At 42.9% G+C, this 17,123-nt stretch overlaps 1 protein-coding gene across 1 annotated transcript in view; it reads right to left on the minus strand.

The window, feature by feature from the left end:
• slco5a1 (solute carrier organic anion transporter family member 5A1) overlaps positions 1-15,393 on the minus strand; it is a 34,751-nt gene extending 19,358 nt beyond the window's left edge. Inside the window, exons 1-2 of the mRNA XM_030756200.1 lie at positions 15,326-15,393; positions 13,349-14,840 (exon numbers count right to left, since the gene is read on the minus strand). Coding sequence (XP_030612060.1) covers positions 13,349-14,306 — 958 coding nt within the window. The 5' untranslated portion in view covers positions 14,307-14,840; positions 15,326-15,393. The remainder of the gene's footprint in view (positions 1-13,348; positions 14,841-15,325) is intronic.
• Between the last annotated feature and the right edge of the window lie 1,730 nt (positions 15,394-17,123).

The following is a 17,123-nucleotide window of genomic DNA, read 5'->3' on the forward strand; positions in this document are numbered from 1 at the left end:
TGTGATTGAAGGACAAGGGGTGAGGGGGGTGGGGGGTCATAAACTGTGCCTTACTCGTTGCCCTATCCTGCCCACTTGGCATAGATCCGAGATAGTTCAGGATCAGCAGGTTGGGATGAAGGGATTGGAGGGCCTTGTCAGGCCTGAAGGGCGGCCAGGGCACAGCCATCGGATTGAGGAATATGCTGGCACAGCAGCAGCGCTCCATCAAACACACACACACGAGCAACACATGCTGCGGTGGCAGACGTCAGTGGACTGCAGGGGTGCATGCCAATGAGGAAGGCATGGCGCCTACACCCTTACTTCACTGAATTACGCAATAGACCTTCACCTGCAGCACGTGAAGGACAATACATTAAGACTTGATGCTTTATACACATGTAGAGATAATGGATTAAGAGTGCTGCACTGCAATTAGTGCATTTTCACTCTTATGCTATACGAAGTTGGCATCTAAATCATCCACACGGATGATCAGTCTGACTTTCAGTAGGTTGAGGTAATGCTGTATGCATCAGACATGCATCAAAAGATACAAATTGAGGATGTAGTCTCACTGCATGCAAGTCACCATACACAAAATGCACCATCAAAGAGAAAATACAATCATCCCTGCACTGAAAGCAGCTCAACAAGAAGCACAGTGTTTCAATTACATCTCAGTGACTTCAATGGCGTTCAAGGTCAGCTCTCCCTGCATCTTAAAAACATTAAATCTAATGTGTATTCACTGTGTATTAATGTGTATTAAATGCACCTTGCCTCTCCACTGCATGACAGTGGAGAGGCAAGGTGCATTTAAGGGTGAGAGTGAAGGAGGAGTGAGGTTAGCGTATTAAACTGCTTCACTGACACCAATTTAGTGGTTCAGCTCCAGTGTGATGGATGGACACAGCGGTGTCAGGCAAAGAGAAGAGAAGATTTACTCAACAATAATCCAGAAAGAGAAAGGCAATAAAGCAAGACACAGAAAGAAACTAATTCTATGCCTCTAGCAGCCAGTCAAGCAGGAGCAAACATTGGTGTCTGCTCAGTCTTGTAATGCACACAGTGACAACTTATCAGTGTTACCAGTTCAGTATCTGACCAAATGTGATGTATGGTCACAATATATGAGATGGAGAGTGAGAATAAAGAGTGAACATCAAGAAACAGAGGGAGTGCAAAAAGAAAAATAGCCGGGCCGCAGTCTGTGGTGACTGATCCTGCTGTGTAACTGAGTGATAAAGCTTGCTCAGCAGCATCCCTCTTACATCTAACCTTCAGGGACCAGTTCTGCTCTGTTGTCTCCGCTCTGCCTCCTCCGCACTCCGTTAGCTGCCGGTTTCTTCTGATTCTTTGTATTCATGAGCTGCACTGACTCATTCACAGCTCATAGGAATGAATGAAGGTGAAAGAGAAAAAGAGGAATGAATTAAAGAATTGAAGGAAGGAACTGCACTCGATCTTGTGGCGTTTCTGTTTTTATGCTGTTCTCTTTGGTAGTTACCAAGGCACCTAGCTGCTTGTATAGCTGCACGAAGAGAATGGAATTTCAGACATAAAAATGTAAATGGCTTTTCTTGACCTTCCATCCCCCCTGACCTCTCCTGACCTTGTGTTCTCCTCACCCCTCACCCGTGAAACTCAGCCAGAGCAGCAGAGGATGCAGAGCCACAGGACCTGATGAGAAAGCACATTGCACCTAATGAAGCAGCTCCCCGGTGGTCAAACTAATTAGCACAGATTAATGATTTGATTTAAGCACATCGACGAAATAAAAGGATGGGACTTTCCTTGACAGTGAAGTTAAAAGGTCGAAGCTGCAGCTCACACAACTCCACAAACTATGTGAGCACATTGATATTTACATGCAGCCCAATGTGAAAACCTCTTTTATTTTGGAATTTATTTCTCTCTTGTGACTGTCCTGCAATAAAGGCTGTAGAGGTATGAGCCTTGCTCTGTAATCCCCCTCTTTCCAGCTCTTTGGCTGTGAGCTTTGTTTCAATGAATTATGTAGCGCGCTCCACCTGGCCATTAGCCTACACCGCTCAGCCAGCCTCTAAACAAGCCTGGGAATGGATACCAGGCAGCAACTGAACGACCTTGGATTTGTATTCAGTGCATTACGTGGGAGCTGCCTAATCTCTAAAAAAGATGCAGTCACATTGTCTTGTGTGCGTTATTTGAGCTGTGCCATGTTGATTTATGTAGCATTATGCTTCCCTCATTAACTGTTCACTCTGCCCTACGATAACAATTGATTCTCACACCTGCTGTACAGCAGAGGGGAAAATATGAATGAGGCATTCTACTTTATTTAATAACATACACTTTATGTGATATGTCAGCACAGAACTTTGATTTGTTGTACCGTAGAGTTCCTACAGCTCTTTGGAAAGTGTAGCGGCAGGTTTTTGATAAATGATCTATGCAGCGGCTGATGTTAGAAAGAGAGTCACAGAAGGGGAACGCTGCTCTATGTATCCCTGGGTTATGGGGATCAGTTCAGTCATGTGACCTCCTCTCCAACCCCCCGAGAGACAAGAGGAGGAAAAACACAATGAAATAGGGGAATGACGGCATTGTCATGACAACTTGCTGACATAGCAGTGTCTTCTTACAAGTCCTAACCTTACAGTTTCACCCAAAGGGCACACATACACAAACGCACACAGAGCGAGACCGCAGGGACAAACTGCTTTAATATGCATGAGTTATTTATACAATACATACACACACACAGACACACACACACACACAAAAAAGGCTTGCATCTTCAAATCCATTTGCTATGTGTTGATGCATCATGTTGTGTTCCCAATTATAATAAAATGCACATTCGTTGGGGGATGAGTCCCCTCTGCAAGATTATGCATGTTTTTGCATTTAGCCCCAGGTGAATAATGGGGGAAAAGTTCTCTATAGGTTCTTGCAGAAGTGCTTCCAGTCAAATAGGAACAGTCAGGCAGGAGAATGAAATGGAAATCAAGAGACGTGCATGAGCAGAAACAAAAGTGTACTGGTGGCAGAAATGCATGAGAATAATCACTACTGTACCAATTATTACTAACTCGGGCACACATAGGATGTGATGCATTTCCACATTCAGCCTGTTAGTAATATTGCCGGCCACCAGTTTTGCTCAGCAAACATAGACTACTTATTAAAGTCAAACATCTTTATATTTAGGGAATATTTAATAGTACTATCACTATAAATACTCTAAATACTCTAGATTGTGAAGCAATCTAGAGAATCACTGTGAACAGTGGACGATAACATGCTGAACAAGCAAGAATTTTAGTCTTTTAATACTTAATTTAATTTAATAATTCTGTTTTCATTTGAATTCATATTCAGGTGCAGAAAGTGGTGAAGAGTTTAATGGATTAAGTGGAAAACTTTGATCTAGCAGTGCAGCAGCACAGGCAGGTACAGACCCAGACCAAACCTTTTGAACAGCATAATCAAAGCCGTCCTGACTTGGAAATCAACATTCAGGCCACCCATCAGACTTCTGTACCACTTTACCTCCAGGCATTACACTGTAAGCCCCTTAAGCAGAGACATGACAAGTCACAAGGAGCACTAAGAACTTGATCAGCATCTCAAGCCTGCCTGCCTCCATCCCTCCCTTTTCTATGTACCGTTTCTGTACAACAAGCTACAACCCCCACGACCTTTTGCGTAACCCATCTGTGACGGCGCGTGTAGTGTAAGACACAATACAGGTAAGTGCAGGTCCATTCATAAATATTCAGTACATGCTGCAGTTGAGTGGCACGTGTTGCGTCACTCAGAAACTGTGTTCTGTTATTACGCGTCATAGCACAGCTCTTCATACTGTATAGCGCAGGAAAAATTCAAACTGTAATGAATTTTTCATGCAAGCTGCTACATGCAGGGGTTCCCCAAGCTCATTTTGCAAAATCAAATATTTAGAAAACGAAAGAAAAGAGAACGAAGGGCTTTTCTCTATTTTTAGCTTTTTCTCAGCTGCAGCAGAGAGCCTGAGGTACAGTAGCCAGCCAGCTAGTGAGGCAACACTTGTACCAGCCATGATTGCATACGCTTATTTACTTATTTGTTAGTATTAGGCATAAAAAAAGCATCCTAAAAGATGGGCATAAAGGATATTAACTATTTTAGAGTGTTAGCAAAGTCTGTAAAGAAATAGTGGTTGCAGCACACAAGCGCTTTCCTGAGGGACCTCATTCACCCAACCACTGCTTCACATTAGTGCGCTTTAGTGGCATCAGACCCAACTTCTGACACCAAATGACCATTTTCTGCTGATTCCATTGCTGGCCTAAGGCTTCTAGACCTGCACTGGCAGCACAAGTCCTCAAATCTGCAGCTGCTGATCTAGAAAAATCTACTCAAGGGGCTGAAGGGATTGGATGGGGAGAAAAAAAAAAAACATCTCAAAATCATCTGGGAGCATGTTGGAACTCAGCAAATAATGCACATCAGGACTGAGCTCAGCTGCCCACTCTTCCATGATGCATTAAAATGTATGACTAGGCCTCTAATGCAAATCTGTCCTTTAAAGCCCGAGTTTAAGTAATGCATGGAAAAACAAATCTGATCAAGTAGGAGCTCCTTTCTTAGAACCACTTGCCATTTACCTGAACTGTATTGCTGTTATTTATTGGTGACTAATGTGCACTGATTGTTATTTCTGTAAAACAATCAGTACTTATTTTGCCCTCTTTCCCTTCAGGCAAACATGAAAAAAGCTGTGGGGAAAAAAAAAAAAACATTGTGCACATTTTCACTTGTTTAATACTTATGAGTAAGCCATGATTCACTGCGGCTTTAACTGTTACACTTCAGCAACTGCGAGGGCATTTTTGTGAATGCTGTTACAACTGAAACCTCCTTCTTCAAAATCCGCCCTTGTGACAATCAAACCAACACAGTTCTCTTTAAATGGCTTAGCGATGAAATGCCATTCAAAGGCAGAGCTCAAGAGAAACGTATTAATTCCACTGCGCCTCGTCCCTTTCACCTTACTTTACTTACTCTCAGACGTCTTTCACATGCTTCCACGTTTAGCAAATCCTTTTGTTTAACGGTCTAATCCATCATCTACTTTGGAATCGCCTCTTAATCTTTCTTTGTGACTTCTTTCATTCCCTTTATGAGATTTGAAAGTATACAACTTATTGTTTATCCAAGACTAAATGTTAATAATTAATTAGTGAAAAGGTTTTTGTTAATGTATTTATTGGTGATGAAACCTTCAGTAAAAAGTAAAAAAAAGTTCAGGTCAATACAAATAATCAGAATATTATACCAAGACAGTCATTACTGTTGAGACTTTTATTCATTTGTTTATTTTCACCCACTTTCTGGCAAAGCCGTTAAGTCAACAAATTTCTATTCCAGGTTGGGATTAGTCGGCAGATTTATGAGATTAATGGTACAATTAAAGCCTGTAAAGGGCCGTCTAGGCGATGGCGCTGTGCTGTGACTTTGTGAATCCTCTCATAGAAAACCTTCTGACCAGAACTGTAGCATCCAGGACATTTGAGGACACCTTTACAGTACTTCTCTTTCATTCCTCCCTGCCAACAGAAACATGCAGGGGAGGGCTCCAAGATCTAGCGTGAAACACAACAAGCTGTGTGTTTGTGCGTGAATCGATAATGTTCCAGCATTTAAGAGGGTGGCAGATAATCTTTCAGCTGATGAGTGGCCATGAATGAGGCATCTGGGCCGAGGACAGAACCACATTGCACTTGGTGAAGCTGTGAGTTCATTACAGCAGCAAGTACGGACGGGGGTTAGGTTTTAGCGTGCCGCAAGCTGGCACCTGCAGCTTTTCAGCTTCTCTCAGTGACAGACATGGCACAGCAATCTGCTCCATGGTTCTAAATCTCTGCCCCCCCCCCAAAAAAAATCATCAGGCAACACCAAGAATTTGGCATCCTCTGTACATCCTCCAATAAGACTCATGCTTCTGCTGCTCCTATAAACCACAAAGAATGCTCATACCAACTCGAGAGCTTATTAAAAAAAAAGTTTTGTTCATACTTAAAACATTTTAATAGTTAAAATTCTCCCCTTTATATCTTAGTGACTCATCAGACACTCTAAGCTTATTCATAAACAAAAAAAATTCTGCTAGTTTTCTTCCTGCAGGTGTGTTTTGCAATTTACTGCCACATAAGAGACAATTGGATTTAGGGGTATGTTGAGGGATGAGAGTCTATCTAATGAGCTCTTAACCATGAACCGCATCGTGTGAATATAATTAACACGAAAGAAGAAGATGAGAGGATGTAATGATTACATGGCACAGCTATGCTTTTATTCAGATTTCATTAATTTGGTGTGTAGCAGTGCCTGCTACACACTGTGGCAGGAGAGTATGAAGCCATACTTGACGTTGATGATGAGACTTTTCTGCCCTGTTTTTTTATTTCTTTTTCAAACACTGTATGCTTGCAGGAAAACCAAGTGTACAGCCCTCCTGCAAACACTTACCCACACTACCAGCAACTCCCAAAGCCCCAAATCTCACCCACCCCCCAACTGCAGGTGCACACTCACATATATATGTGTACTCCCCTCCCCTCCCCCAGGCAAGCACCCTGCCAAATCTGAACAGCTGCTGTCTCCCCAATCCCACCCAGAGCTTACTGACGCCTTAAAACTAGGCCCCCAAAATATAAACAGGAACAAAAGTCTGAAAATTAACATTATTGCAGCAAGCTTGGGGAAAATAATGTTGCATAAAGTGTCTGTGTTAAGCAAAGGAACCCTCCATCGTACCTGCATGCCCTCCCCAACCCACTAACCTCCCCACATAGAGCAAACTCAGCGGCTGCCAACATCTGAAGACGACTCTTGTCAAAACACTGCTTCTTCAGTGAACTGTATCACAGTTACATGTGTAGCCTATTAGTCTGTGTTGCATAATGCACAACCAGATTAATGCTACATTTACTGGCATAACACAGCCTGGCAGCGTCGCCGTGAGAGACAGATGAACGCGCACAGCAAAATTCACCCTCGTCTGTACGGCTGCCAGGCAAAGTTTTTGGCCATAATGCATTTTTTTTTTTTTTGTGCTTCAGCATGCGTGCGATCGTGCGCGTGTGTCCAACAGGGTTAGGTCAGAGAGTGTTTAAAGCCATCCATCTCCTTTAGAGCTGGGAAGCTCAACATAAGATTTCTATGTCAGACTTGGTGTCATTAAAAGAAGACAGTGTATATAAAAGCCATTAAATGAAACTAATGAATACGGCACTATGGAGGAAATCTGCTGGATATCAGTGTGGATTACAGTATTTGTTAACAGCATCACATTTGTGAGCAACAGCACATTTTTCATAAATAGCACACGTTCTTTTTTTTTTTTTTTTGTTCTCCACATGTTCTTGCACTTATGTAAATCCCATTAGCACTTCTCCCTCCAGCTACCCTCCCTCGCTCACACTCCATCTGAGCAGCACAGGGGTCAAGGAGAACAATAGCCAGTCTACCGCTAAGAGGGTACAACAGTGGAATGGAGTGAGACTTTTTTTTTTTCCCACACTGTCTCTGTAGCAAAGCAACACTCCTAAAAACACCCTGAAGGCTGCATCAACATGGAGTTTCCACTGTGGGAAGCAGAGAAGATGCACAAGAAGGGGGGGAGGTGGTGGTGGTGAGGTGTTAACTTGATGTGGATGTACAGTTTCTGGCGTGCGTAACCCTGAGATCCCAAGAGAGAAGTCACTTACGTCGAAAGCCAAAGCAGCTCCATCAGACAATATGTCCTTCTGAGAATACAGCATGTGCTAGCAGCAGTACCCTCTGTTCTGAAGGCCATCGCAGGATATACTGCACCCCTGGTAACAAACATCTAGCAATTACTGACGGCAATTCATTTCCGGACTGGACAAAAGAGGCAAAGGAAGGGCATGTTTTTCATCAGAGTTATGATTAGCTTAACCATAGAAAATACACAGAAATGATTTTGAGTGTTTTCAGCCAGCCGAGATGAAAATGAGGACATCTGAAGTGATGTGGTCGCTTCCTTTTTTATTTTTTTTCTATTACTGTAAGCAAAAACACTTTCAAAGAACAGCAAGATGTGACAGCTCAGTGGAGCCTGCTGTATTTATGCATATATACGTATGTGTATACATATACATACTGTGTTCATGCGGTGGGATGGGGTTTAAAACAGAGGGGAGAGCTGCAGGAGACGCTTACTGCCTGTTGCTCAGTTAAATCATTAATTAGACATGAATTGGATCCAGTTGTGAACAAGTTACTTAGCAGATGCTAAGGATGTAAAATCACACAAGGAGGCATCTATTAATTATATTATACCCATAATGCATAAACCATAAAATTAGTCAGTATAAAATTCAAGTCTTGTTTTCTATTATTAATGCTCCCAGGCCTTGACAGTGTTTCTGTGCACTGAGAGTTAACCCACATCAAAAGGTGTTCTGAGACATTTTTTTAATTTCAGCTGGAGCCAAAAAGGAGTCAGGGATCAATGAGGATGTGGTGGAACAACATGCACCAAAGAGGCAGCAAGAACAAAGCAAGCATTTCTTTCCTGCATAGCTGAAGACAAAAGGACTTTTAGCATTCTTCACATCACAAAAAAAAAAAGAAAAGAAAAAAAACTCTTGTGGCATTTCCCCAGGAACCTTCCCACACTGTCAAAACAACTGGACACCACACTGAAAAACAGCCACTGGTCAATGAGGTTGAGCAATAAATGCAATACACTACAATCGCTGCGGTTAAAGCTTCCGCCACTGGAATCAAACTACTGCACTCACTTTTTTTTTTTCCTTCTTGCACTATAAAGATTTTGAAGCACACATTGTCATCAGTAGCATAGCCACACAGAGGTCAGTGGTTCATAGGGGAGTCATAGTAATAGTAGCACTCAGAGCTGGCAGCCCTGCAGTCTGCAGCTATAAAGGTTGCCTGCTCCTGAGTAACCCTGCGGGGCCAGTGTAGCTAACAGGACGGTGTGGAGGGAAAGGGGGGCGGCTTAATTTAAACCCTCCATGAGACTAAGCCTAAAGGATGGTGATGAAACAAGACCAGTCTCCTTTCTATATGTGTGCCAGCTTCTGACAGATCAATGTGTACCCTAAACTGATCCTGAAACCTGAGTCTGTCGGCCTACAGGGGCAGAGAGTGGAGGAGCAGAGAGTAGCGCGGAGAAGGCGGGTTCTCTGGGGACTTCAGTGTTTGCCTGTCTATGTGCACAACCTGCATTTGCTTTGGCTGCTGCTAAGCAGAACAGGACACAATTTAACGAAACTGACCGAGCGAGCAGAGAAAGGGACATGCCGGGGCCACGAGTGATAATCCAGCATCACGAAAAATAAAAACACAGTGAGGTTTTAACTGCAAACTTACAGTTCATTCTTCTGTTTTCTGCAGGGCACACACGCTGCACACACTTCAGGAGAAAGACTGAGAGCAACTGTTCTTTCTAAATTTGTCAGAAAACACACCCCTTGTGCCTATGTGAGCATGTGCGTGTACGTACAGTGTAGACAGGACTGCTGTTTAGGCTTCTCCTTATAAACTGGGCACCACCGCTTTCACTTCTTATTTATCCCCCACAGTCCTACTGCGACAAGCAGAGGCTTGACACATGGTTTCCATAAGTGCCCAATAAAAAATTAATAATGCAAAAACACTATTAATGCACACTGGGATGTAAGTTTCAGAGACCTCTGCACTGCAAACTACAGTACTTAATGCAGAGGCCGTGGGGATGTCAGCCAGGAAGAATCAATTAACCTTATCCTGCATGTAAAGCAGGTAGCTAGCTACAAGCACCTTTGCATGCAAAGAGACAGCAAAGTCTAGACAGTGAAAGGTTATTAAAGAACAACAGAGCATAAAGAAAAGATTGTAATATCAGTGCATTTTTTTTATTGTAAGCTGAGCTCAGGGACAAACTTTGAAAGGTAATGTGGAACGCAGAATGCAGTAAAGCCAAAGCTGATCTCTCAAGTCACGCCACATCCATCCTCAATTACAGCTTCTCTTCATCATTAGCCTGTAAGTCACTGAGGCCATTAGGAGGGGGGGCATCTAATAATCACAGGAACAAGCCACTGCCCAAAGGCTGGTATGGATCAAATATTCAAAGACAAACATGATTATTGATTATTTAGATCTGTGGATCTCTGTAAGACACTGTTTAAAAAGCAGAAATCCTCTCGTGTCTTCTTCCTTTTTATCTTCTTTTCCCTCACCCACAACCGGTCAACCCAAATGGCTGCCCCATCCTTAGCCTGTTCTGCCGGAGGTTTCTTCCTGTTAAAATGGAGTTTTTCCTTCCCGCTGTCACCTAAAGCTTGATCATAGGGGATCATGTGATTGTTGGGGTTTCCTCTCTAATATTGGAGGGTCTTTACCTTTAACTATAATGTGATTTGGTGCTAAAGAAATAAAACTAAATGAACTGGATTGAAAGAAGAACAAAAGTGTTTCTAATACGTCTTTGCATATTGTTGTTCCGCCGCACAACAGCATCCACTGCAGCGAGCCACCTTCACACAAATGAAATGGCTTCTCAGACAAACGTTCACCATAGTAACACCAAGAATGCAGTTTTAAATCTGTCACAGCCAACGGAGAGAGAAGACTTGGGCCACCAGGTCTTATCTTTATAAGACACACATGAACAGCAACGCTCCCCTCAAAAAAAAGCTGTGTGAAGTGTACACTAATGTCACCATTTGTTCTGAAAGTAGAAGAGGTGAAGTTCAGATGCTCTGCCTATTATATTACCCCAGAGCTGTGGGACTGGAGCTGAGTAGTAGAGTGATGGGCCATACTGTGTACGCATGCAGACACAAAGACACACATCATACACTCTCTCTTACACATATGCATGCCTTCACGCTCTCTCTCCAAGGACACCAGAAGTACCCTTCAATGTAAACCGCATTGTCCTACAAAAGAGAGCAACTCCTCCCCTTTGAGGCAGAGCAAATTGAGATGGGGTTTACATTAATGGGTTTAGGGACAGGGAGAAAAGGGGAAAAAAAACCTCCCCTAGATGTGAGTTGGCCTATATCATTACAAAATTAATTTTGGGGTGAAAACATGCAGTCCTGTGGTAAGAGCTCTCATCCTTCCTCTGTTCAGGCTATGGTTACACTCAAACTAACAAGAAAGCAAGATATTACATGATAAGCCATCACCGTCTGGACTCTGAAAGATAAGAAAACTACACAAAAAAAACGTGGATATGACTGAAACCGAGTTTCCATGGTTATCTGAGTATCTGCAATACAAATCAAGTACATTTTTTTCCCTGCTTATCTGCTCCCTCTGACATGTCAGAACATGTCTCTGTTTCCCAAACAATGCTTTGCTGGAGTGAACAGATTATCCCTCTGCGAGTCCTCTCAAAATAGCCATCAAGGTCATCAGATTAAGTGCTGCTTTTGATGGAAATCTGTACAAAGGGACGTCTTGAGCATGACGACTCAGGGAGCCTTTCGAGTGCATCTGCTGCAGAATACCTTAACACGATGCAGGCAGAGCAAGTTGGTGTCTGAGACCGTCTGCGCCTTGCTTTTGTGGATGGTTCAATAGCTATGCTGCATTGGGTCCCTGTGATGAAAGGATCTGATCAATAATGGGTCTCGAGGGCAACAGAGCAGGTAGCAGAGAGGACTGATGCTCTATAAGCTGTGCAATGTAGTAATAAGGGGCCCAGTGTCAGCACTGTCTGGCTAATGATGTGAGTCTATTTCAGTGGTGAAATGCGCACAAATTTAAAAGTACTAGTAGCCAGCTGTCAGTGAAACAGATGCTCATGCAAATCAGTCAGCATACAATCAACATTTTTGATAAGAAAATGTGGATAAAACAAACAAAAGGCAAAATATTCAGTGGTTCCAGCTTATCATCTGGGGGGTTTGAACTGTTATATAAAATAAAAATATATTCTCTATATCTCTGAGTGCCATTTTTTTATTCTTTTTCTGATATTTTTAATGTAGAATATCAAAAATGTAATGAATAGCTTAAACGAAACTAAGGTTACTGGGTTAGTGGCCATCTGCCATAGACGGAAAGGCACCCCATGTCCCAGTAACTCAACTACAGGCCACATATAGGATTACTCCAATCATAAGCTCCCCCATGGGCTATTTAGAGTATGTAGTATATACAGTATATGTATATAAATCCAATCTAATCCGAGCAAACCCATTGAGAGCCGGTAAAGCCCCAACATAGATAAATGGGAGGAAACCTGTAAAGAAATGAATCATTTGAGGAGGAATGCAACAACACAAGAGCAGAGGAAACAGCCTGCTAACACCTAAAGCACAAGCTTGTCTTTTCTGGCTTCTTTATACGCACACATAGCACCATTATACAGAAAACACACGCACACATGGAGGCAGCATTGGCCTATTAATCATAAGCAACCTAGTTCTGCTTCTTGCTACACACTCATCTCTCTTGTGCCTCTGGCCCAAGGTTGATTTTTGCAGTCTCTGTATTTACCTCAGTGTGATGCAGAGGTCACATGGGTGGAGATTAAATCAAAAGGACAGAGCAATGGAGGGGTGGAATAAACTCTTAAGGTATACATGCTTGCATGCATAGTCAAAACCTGCTGGTGAACATCACAGGACCCAACAAATTAAAAAGCAGTCTTCTAAATCTCTCGCAATATTAAATCATAACCTTTCAGCCTCAGCCGACATCCCAACATCCAATAAATCTACAAATGGTGTCACGGCCTCCTAAACGTTAAACCAAAATCATTCCAAGCATAAGGCCGTCGGTGGACATTTGACCAAAAATTCCCACCCCACACCTGTGTGTTCCCAATCCTTTAATACATGGGAGGGTCTAAAGGCTTCCAACCCAAAGTAACCATAGCAGCCAAAGCAGATTTTAGATTATAAACTAAATTAAATATATTCCATCTGAATTAAAAAAAAATAAATAAATAAATTGATAGAACCTATAAATTCATAACAAACTCAGCATAAATGGTAAATGGCCACAACAAATGGAATGAAATATGTTTGGGTAACCGATGCTAATTGTGTTACAAACCACTAACTGTGTAACCCAGCATCTCTGCATTCTTCCAGCCACCCTCCAGAACAGCAGTTTCACTGTGAAGTTGTTCAAGTCTAAAAAGCAGTCTGTTAATTACATATTTATTTAAATAAATTCAGCCAGTCTGGGCTCTGTAAAACCAAACAAAGTGCTTCTGTGTTCAAACATAATTCCTTGACTTTTTTTTGCAAATGTCAGTCATTAGCAAGGAAAATAAAACTGGATTAAAGGATGGAACAGATTTATCTTCTCTGACTGCCACGCCTCCTGTTCTACTACCACTTACCCAGATACAGAGATGCATTTTCTTTCTTCACATTGTCATCCAGGTAGGTGGGCCCTAGGGTGTAGATTGGCGTTGACCCCATGCCCACGAGTATCTGGGCACAGATGAAGAGCGCCACGTACAGGTTGTGCTCATTGCCCTCCTGGTCGCGAGGGCACGATGCCACATCAAGTTCACGGCCGCTGTTGTTGCTGCTCTGACAGAGGCCTTCGTGGCCCGCTGAGGAGTTCATCTCTTGGATCTGGTAGGGTGGTGAGATAAAGTGGGGAAGGGAAAACAATGCTGCGCCTACAGCAATCACAACACCCCCCACAGCCAGCCAACGTGGCCTCTGACCTCTACCGCCAAAGTACGAGATGAAGACGACCACCAGCAAGCTGCCGATGTCGAAGCAGCTGACCAGCAGGCCGGACTCGGAGCTACGCAGACTGTAGCGCTTCTCAATGGTGGTGATGACACTGCTCAGGTAGCCCGAAACCATCAGGGACTGGATGAAGGTCAGGTAGCACATGCAGAACAAGAAGCAGCGCGAGTCGCTCAGGATGACCCGCACATACCTTCTGGCTGGGATGTGGATAAGGCGGGTGAGAGAGAAACCAAGTTTTTTGCCGCCGGAGCCTGTGGTCCTGTGGCCCTCCAAAGGCAGAGAGGTGCTGAGCCCCACCATGCTGGACACAGAGGGGGAGAAGTCTGTTCTGGAGGAGGGGGACTCTGCCTGACTAGAGTCCGGAGTTTTAGGCTGGAGCCCGCAACTGTCCTCCACGGCCACACAGGTCTGGGCTGTGCTGACCAGCCGAGGCTCGGCAGCCTTGCCATCCTGTTGACAAGGACCATTCAGGATGGGTAGACTTTTGGATTTGAAGCAGGTCTCTGGCTCCATGTATTGCTCTTGGAGCTCACAGATTTCCAGAGACTCAGACAGATCACTCCCAGTTTCATCATTGTCCGATGAAGCCATGGCGCAGCTGGAGTTTCAGCTTCAGTCAGCCCACTGGCTGCGCTGACAAGTCTGCCAGTCAGTAACTAGTGCCACATGAGGACAGCGTGGAGCTGCTGCAGGGCTGTGTGCTGGAGAAAGGGCTGCCCTGCCAGTGAGACTGAGGCAGACTGAACTCCTCTAGCTGCGTGAATGTTTTATTCCACATCCCTACTTACAGCAGCGCTGCTCTGTCACAAGTAGCCTCCCTCAAAGCAAGACATCAGGCTCCTAATATGCTTACAAGCCACTAAAAAATCCTGATAGTGGTGGCTTGACTGAACACAGAAAAGCATCACCTTCTTGAACTAAAAACTTGAGGTCATCAGTGGAGTTATGTATTGACAACTAATTTTCTATATGATTCAAATGTAATCAATAACACAAAGATGCTGTCATAATGATTTTCTTATCTAGAATCCTATGTTGATCCTGATTTTATGGCTCTTTGTTAGATGGCAACATTGCTTCAAATCTTCCTTTTTTGTTTCCTTTGTCCCACTGCTGCGCAGCATCCTAGACAAACAAAGCAAAACACAAAAATGGGAAAGAAAAAGATGATCAGGAATACCTACTTCCAAAGGCCTAAATACAGAATACAACCCCTTTCTCGTCTGTCAGTCTGATAATACAGTACGTTTACACAGGATTATACCAGTCGCCTTGTAAAGCTTAACCTCTACATAAGGCAAGAAAATATTTCATAACAAAAAGAAAAATAACCCACACAAGCAAACACTGGTGTCAAACTGTCGCGGCGGTTAGGCGAAATAAAATGCAGCTCTTCTTTGTCAAAACGAGAAATATAGCAAGAGAACAAAAGACCATGCTGTCCACAAACGTCTCAGTCATGACTTTGAAAAGAAATAAAACCCCCGATTCAACCCCGAAAAAAATATTACTGTATTGAAGCTGAAAATAAAAACCCTCCACCTCGACCTAAACGACAAATTTGTATTTCTTATAACTTTAATGAAGCGCTCAGAGGCTGGAATACTCACACAGGACTGAGGGAGGTAGCCTGTTGTTCTCTACGGAGCAGCCACACAGTGAATCTGTGAGATGCGGAGGACTGCTGCTGCTGGGGTGCTTTCAGGGACTGTGGGAAAGTGCATACATCGGAGTTTGGAGACTGTAACAGTGCAGAGAACAGTATGTGAAAGAGTTCTCATTTTTTTATAACGCCAGCCCACAAAATGAGAAACGCGCTAAAAGAAATAAGAGCATGTTTGAGATCACTACGCGGAGGTCTTTGTTCCTATTATATAGTCAGTGTAAATATTGCAAATAAAAATGTAGTCTTTTAAATTCCATAACTGAAATCATTGATTTGTTGTAGATTACAGTGTTCGACCCGTGAGTTGTAATTTTCCGTCATGCACATGAATCTAAAGGCTGATTATCTCATTTACAACTTTCACACTGCGAGGTAAAATCCAAGGCGGCGTGAGGAACTTGAACGCCTCAAAATGTGCGGGGTGAATTGTTTTTCCCACACTAGCCATACTGGGATTTGTAGTTTCTTTCACAAGTCCAACTACGGTCCACGTCCCTGCTTAATTATACAGATAACTAAACTGAGTAACAGGGCTGCTTTCAGGTATAAACCACACGGACAACACCTGTAAAATTTCCTGCATCTACATTTTCTTTAATTCATCTTAGATTGCACTAATACTGCGACTTCATATACCAGCATGCTTGTCAGCCCATATGGCCACTGGTTTAGTGCACTACGTCATGGGGACAGCTGGGAGCCTTGCTGACATAGCAGTGACTGACTGGGACTGACAACGGCCTCTGAGCCTGCCACTCTCCCTGAAGCCATAAATTTAAACAAAATCCATCTAAGTCATTTAATTTCTTTGGCGTTTACTGCTACTACCACTCTGTCATTGAGAAATATAAATTCTACACAAGAGAGATTCTGTAAATGTAAATTATGAAGACTTGTCTTTTGAGGAGGACAATGTAAATGTACTATTATATATGCTGATTTTTCTCAAGAGGATTATAAAAAAATGAGATTAAAATTTAAGCAAAACACGTTTATCCATTTGTCAGTTGTAAATCTGGATATCAAATGGAAAACATCTGGGCTGAAGGCTTTCCTTTTTCAGAGACTAGAGGCTGGCCTGTCAAAAAGATGGATCACTATTCTGGTGGTCATCAATTAATTTCCTGGTCTACAGGCTGCATCAGTCCTTCTCTCATTCAGATGCCTACTTGCTCCTCCGTGGAAGAGCACAGCTTTCATAGAGACACAATGTCCAGGTTTAACATTTAATATTTTTGTGATGTCCTGATATTAGCGCTTTCCCGTGAGTGTTTCTACCATGTACGAGAAGAGGCATCATGGTCCATCAGGCGCCTCTGTCACCTCTGTTTAAGGGGTTTTCATCTCAGACTATCAGCATTCAGCAAACTAATCAATATTAAAAACCCACCACGAGTTAACATCAGCATTAAGAGATGTGAAGAATTATTTAGCTGCCGCTAAATCCCTTTGTGCAGTACTATTACATCTGCAAATGTAGTTATACAATAGCAACATTGATTACAGAAACTAGGCTCTATTTCTGAATGTAAAACTCTAGTTTTGCACCAGTCTGTGGACCCTTTCTAGTGTTTATTGTTAACATTTGTTAAGTTTACAGTACTGTGTTTTGTTATATTTTGCTAGTAAACTGGGAAATGGGTGCAGCAATTTATTGAAACATGTGCAGACATACACGGAAAAACATGTGCAGACATACACGGAAATACAGTATATACGAGGAAAACAGAGTTTGTACAATT

This window comes from Archocentrus centrarchus, chromosome 20 (genome assembly GCF_007364275.1).
Source record: "Archocentrus centrarchus isolate MPI-CPG fArcCen1 chromosome 20, fArcCen1, whole genome shotgun sequence".
Classification (NCBI taxonomy): domain Eukaryota; kingdom Metazoa; phylum Chordata; class Actinopteri; order Cichliformes; family Cichlidae; genus Archocentrus; species Archocentrus centrarchus.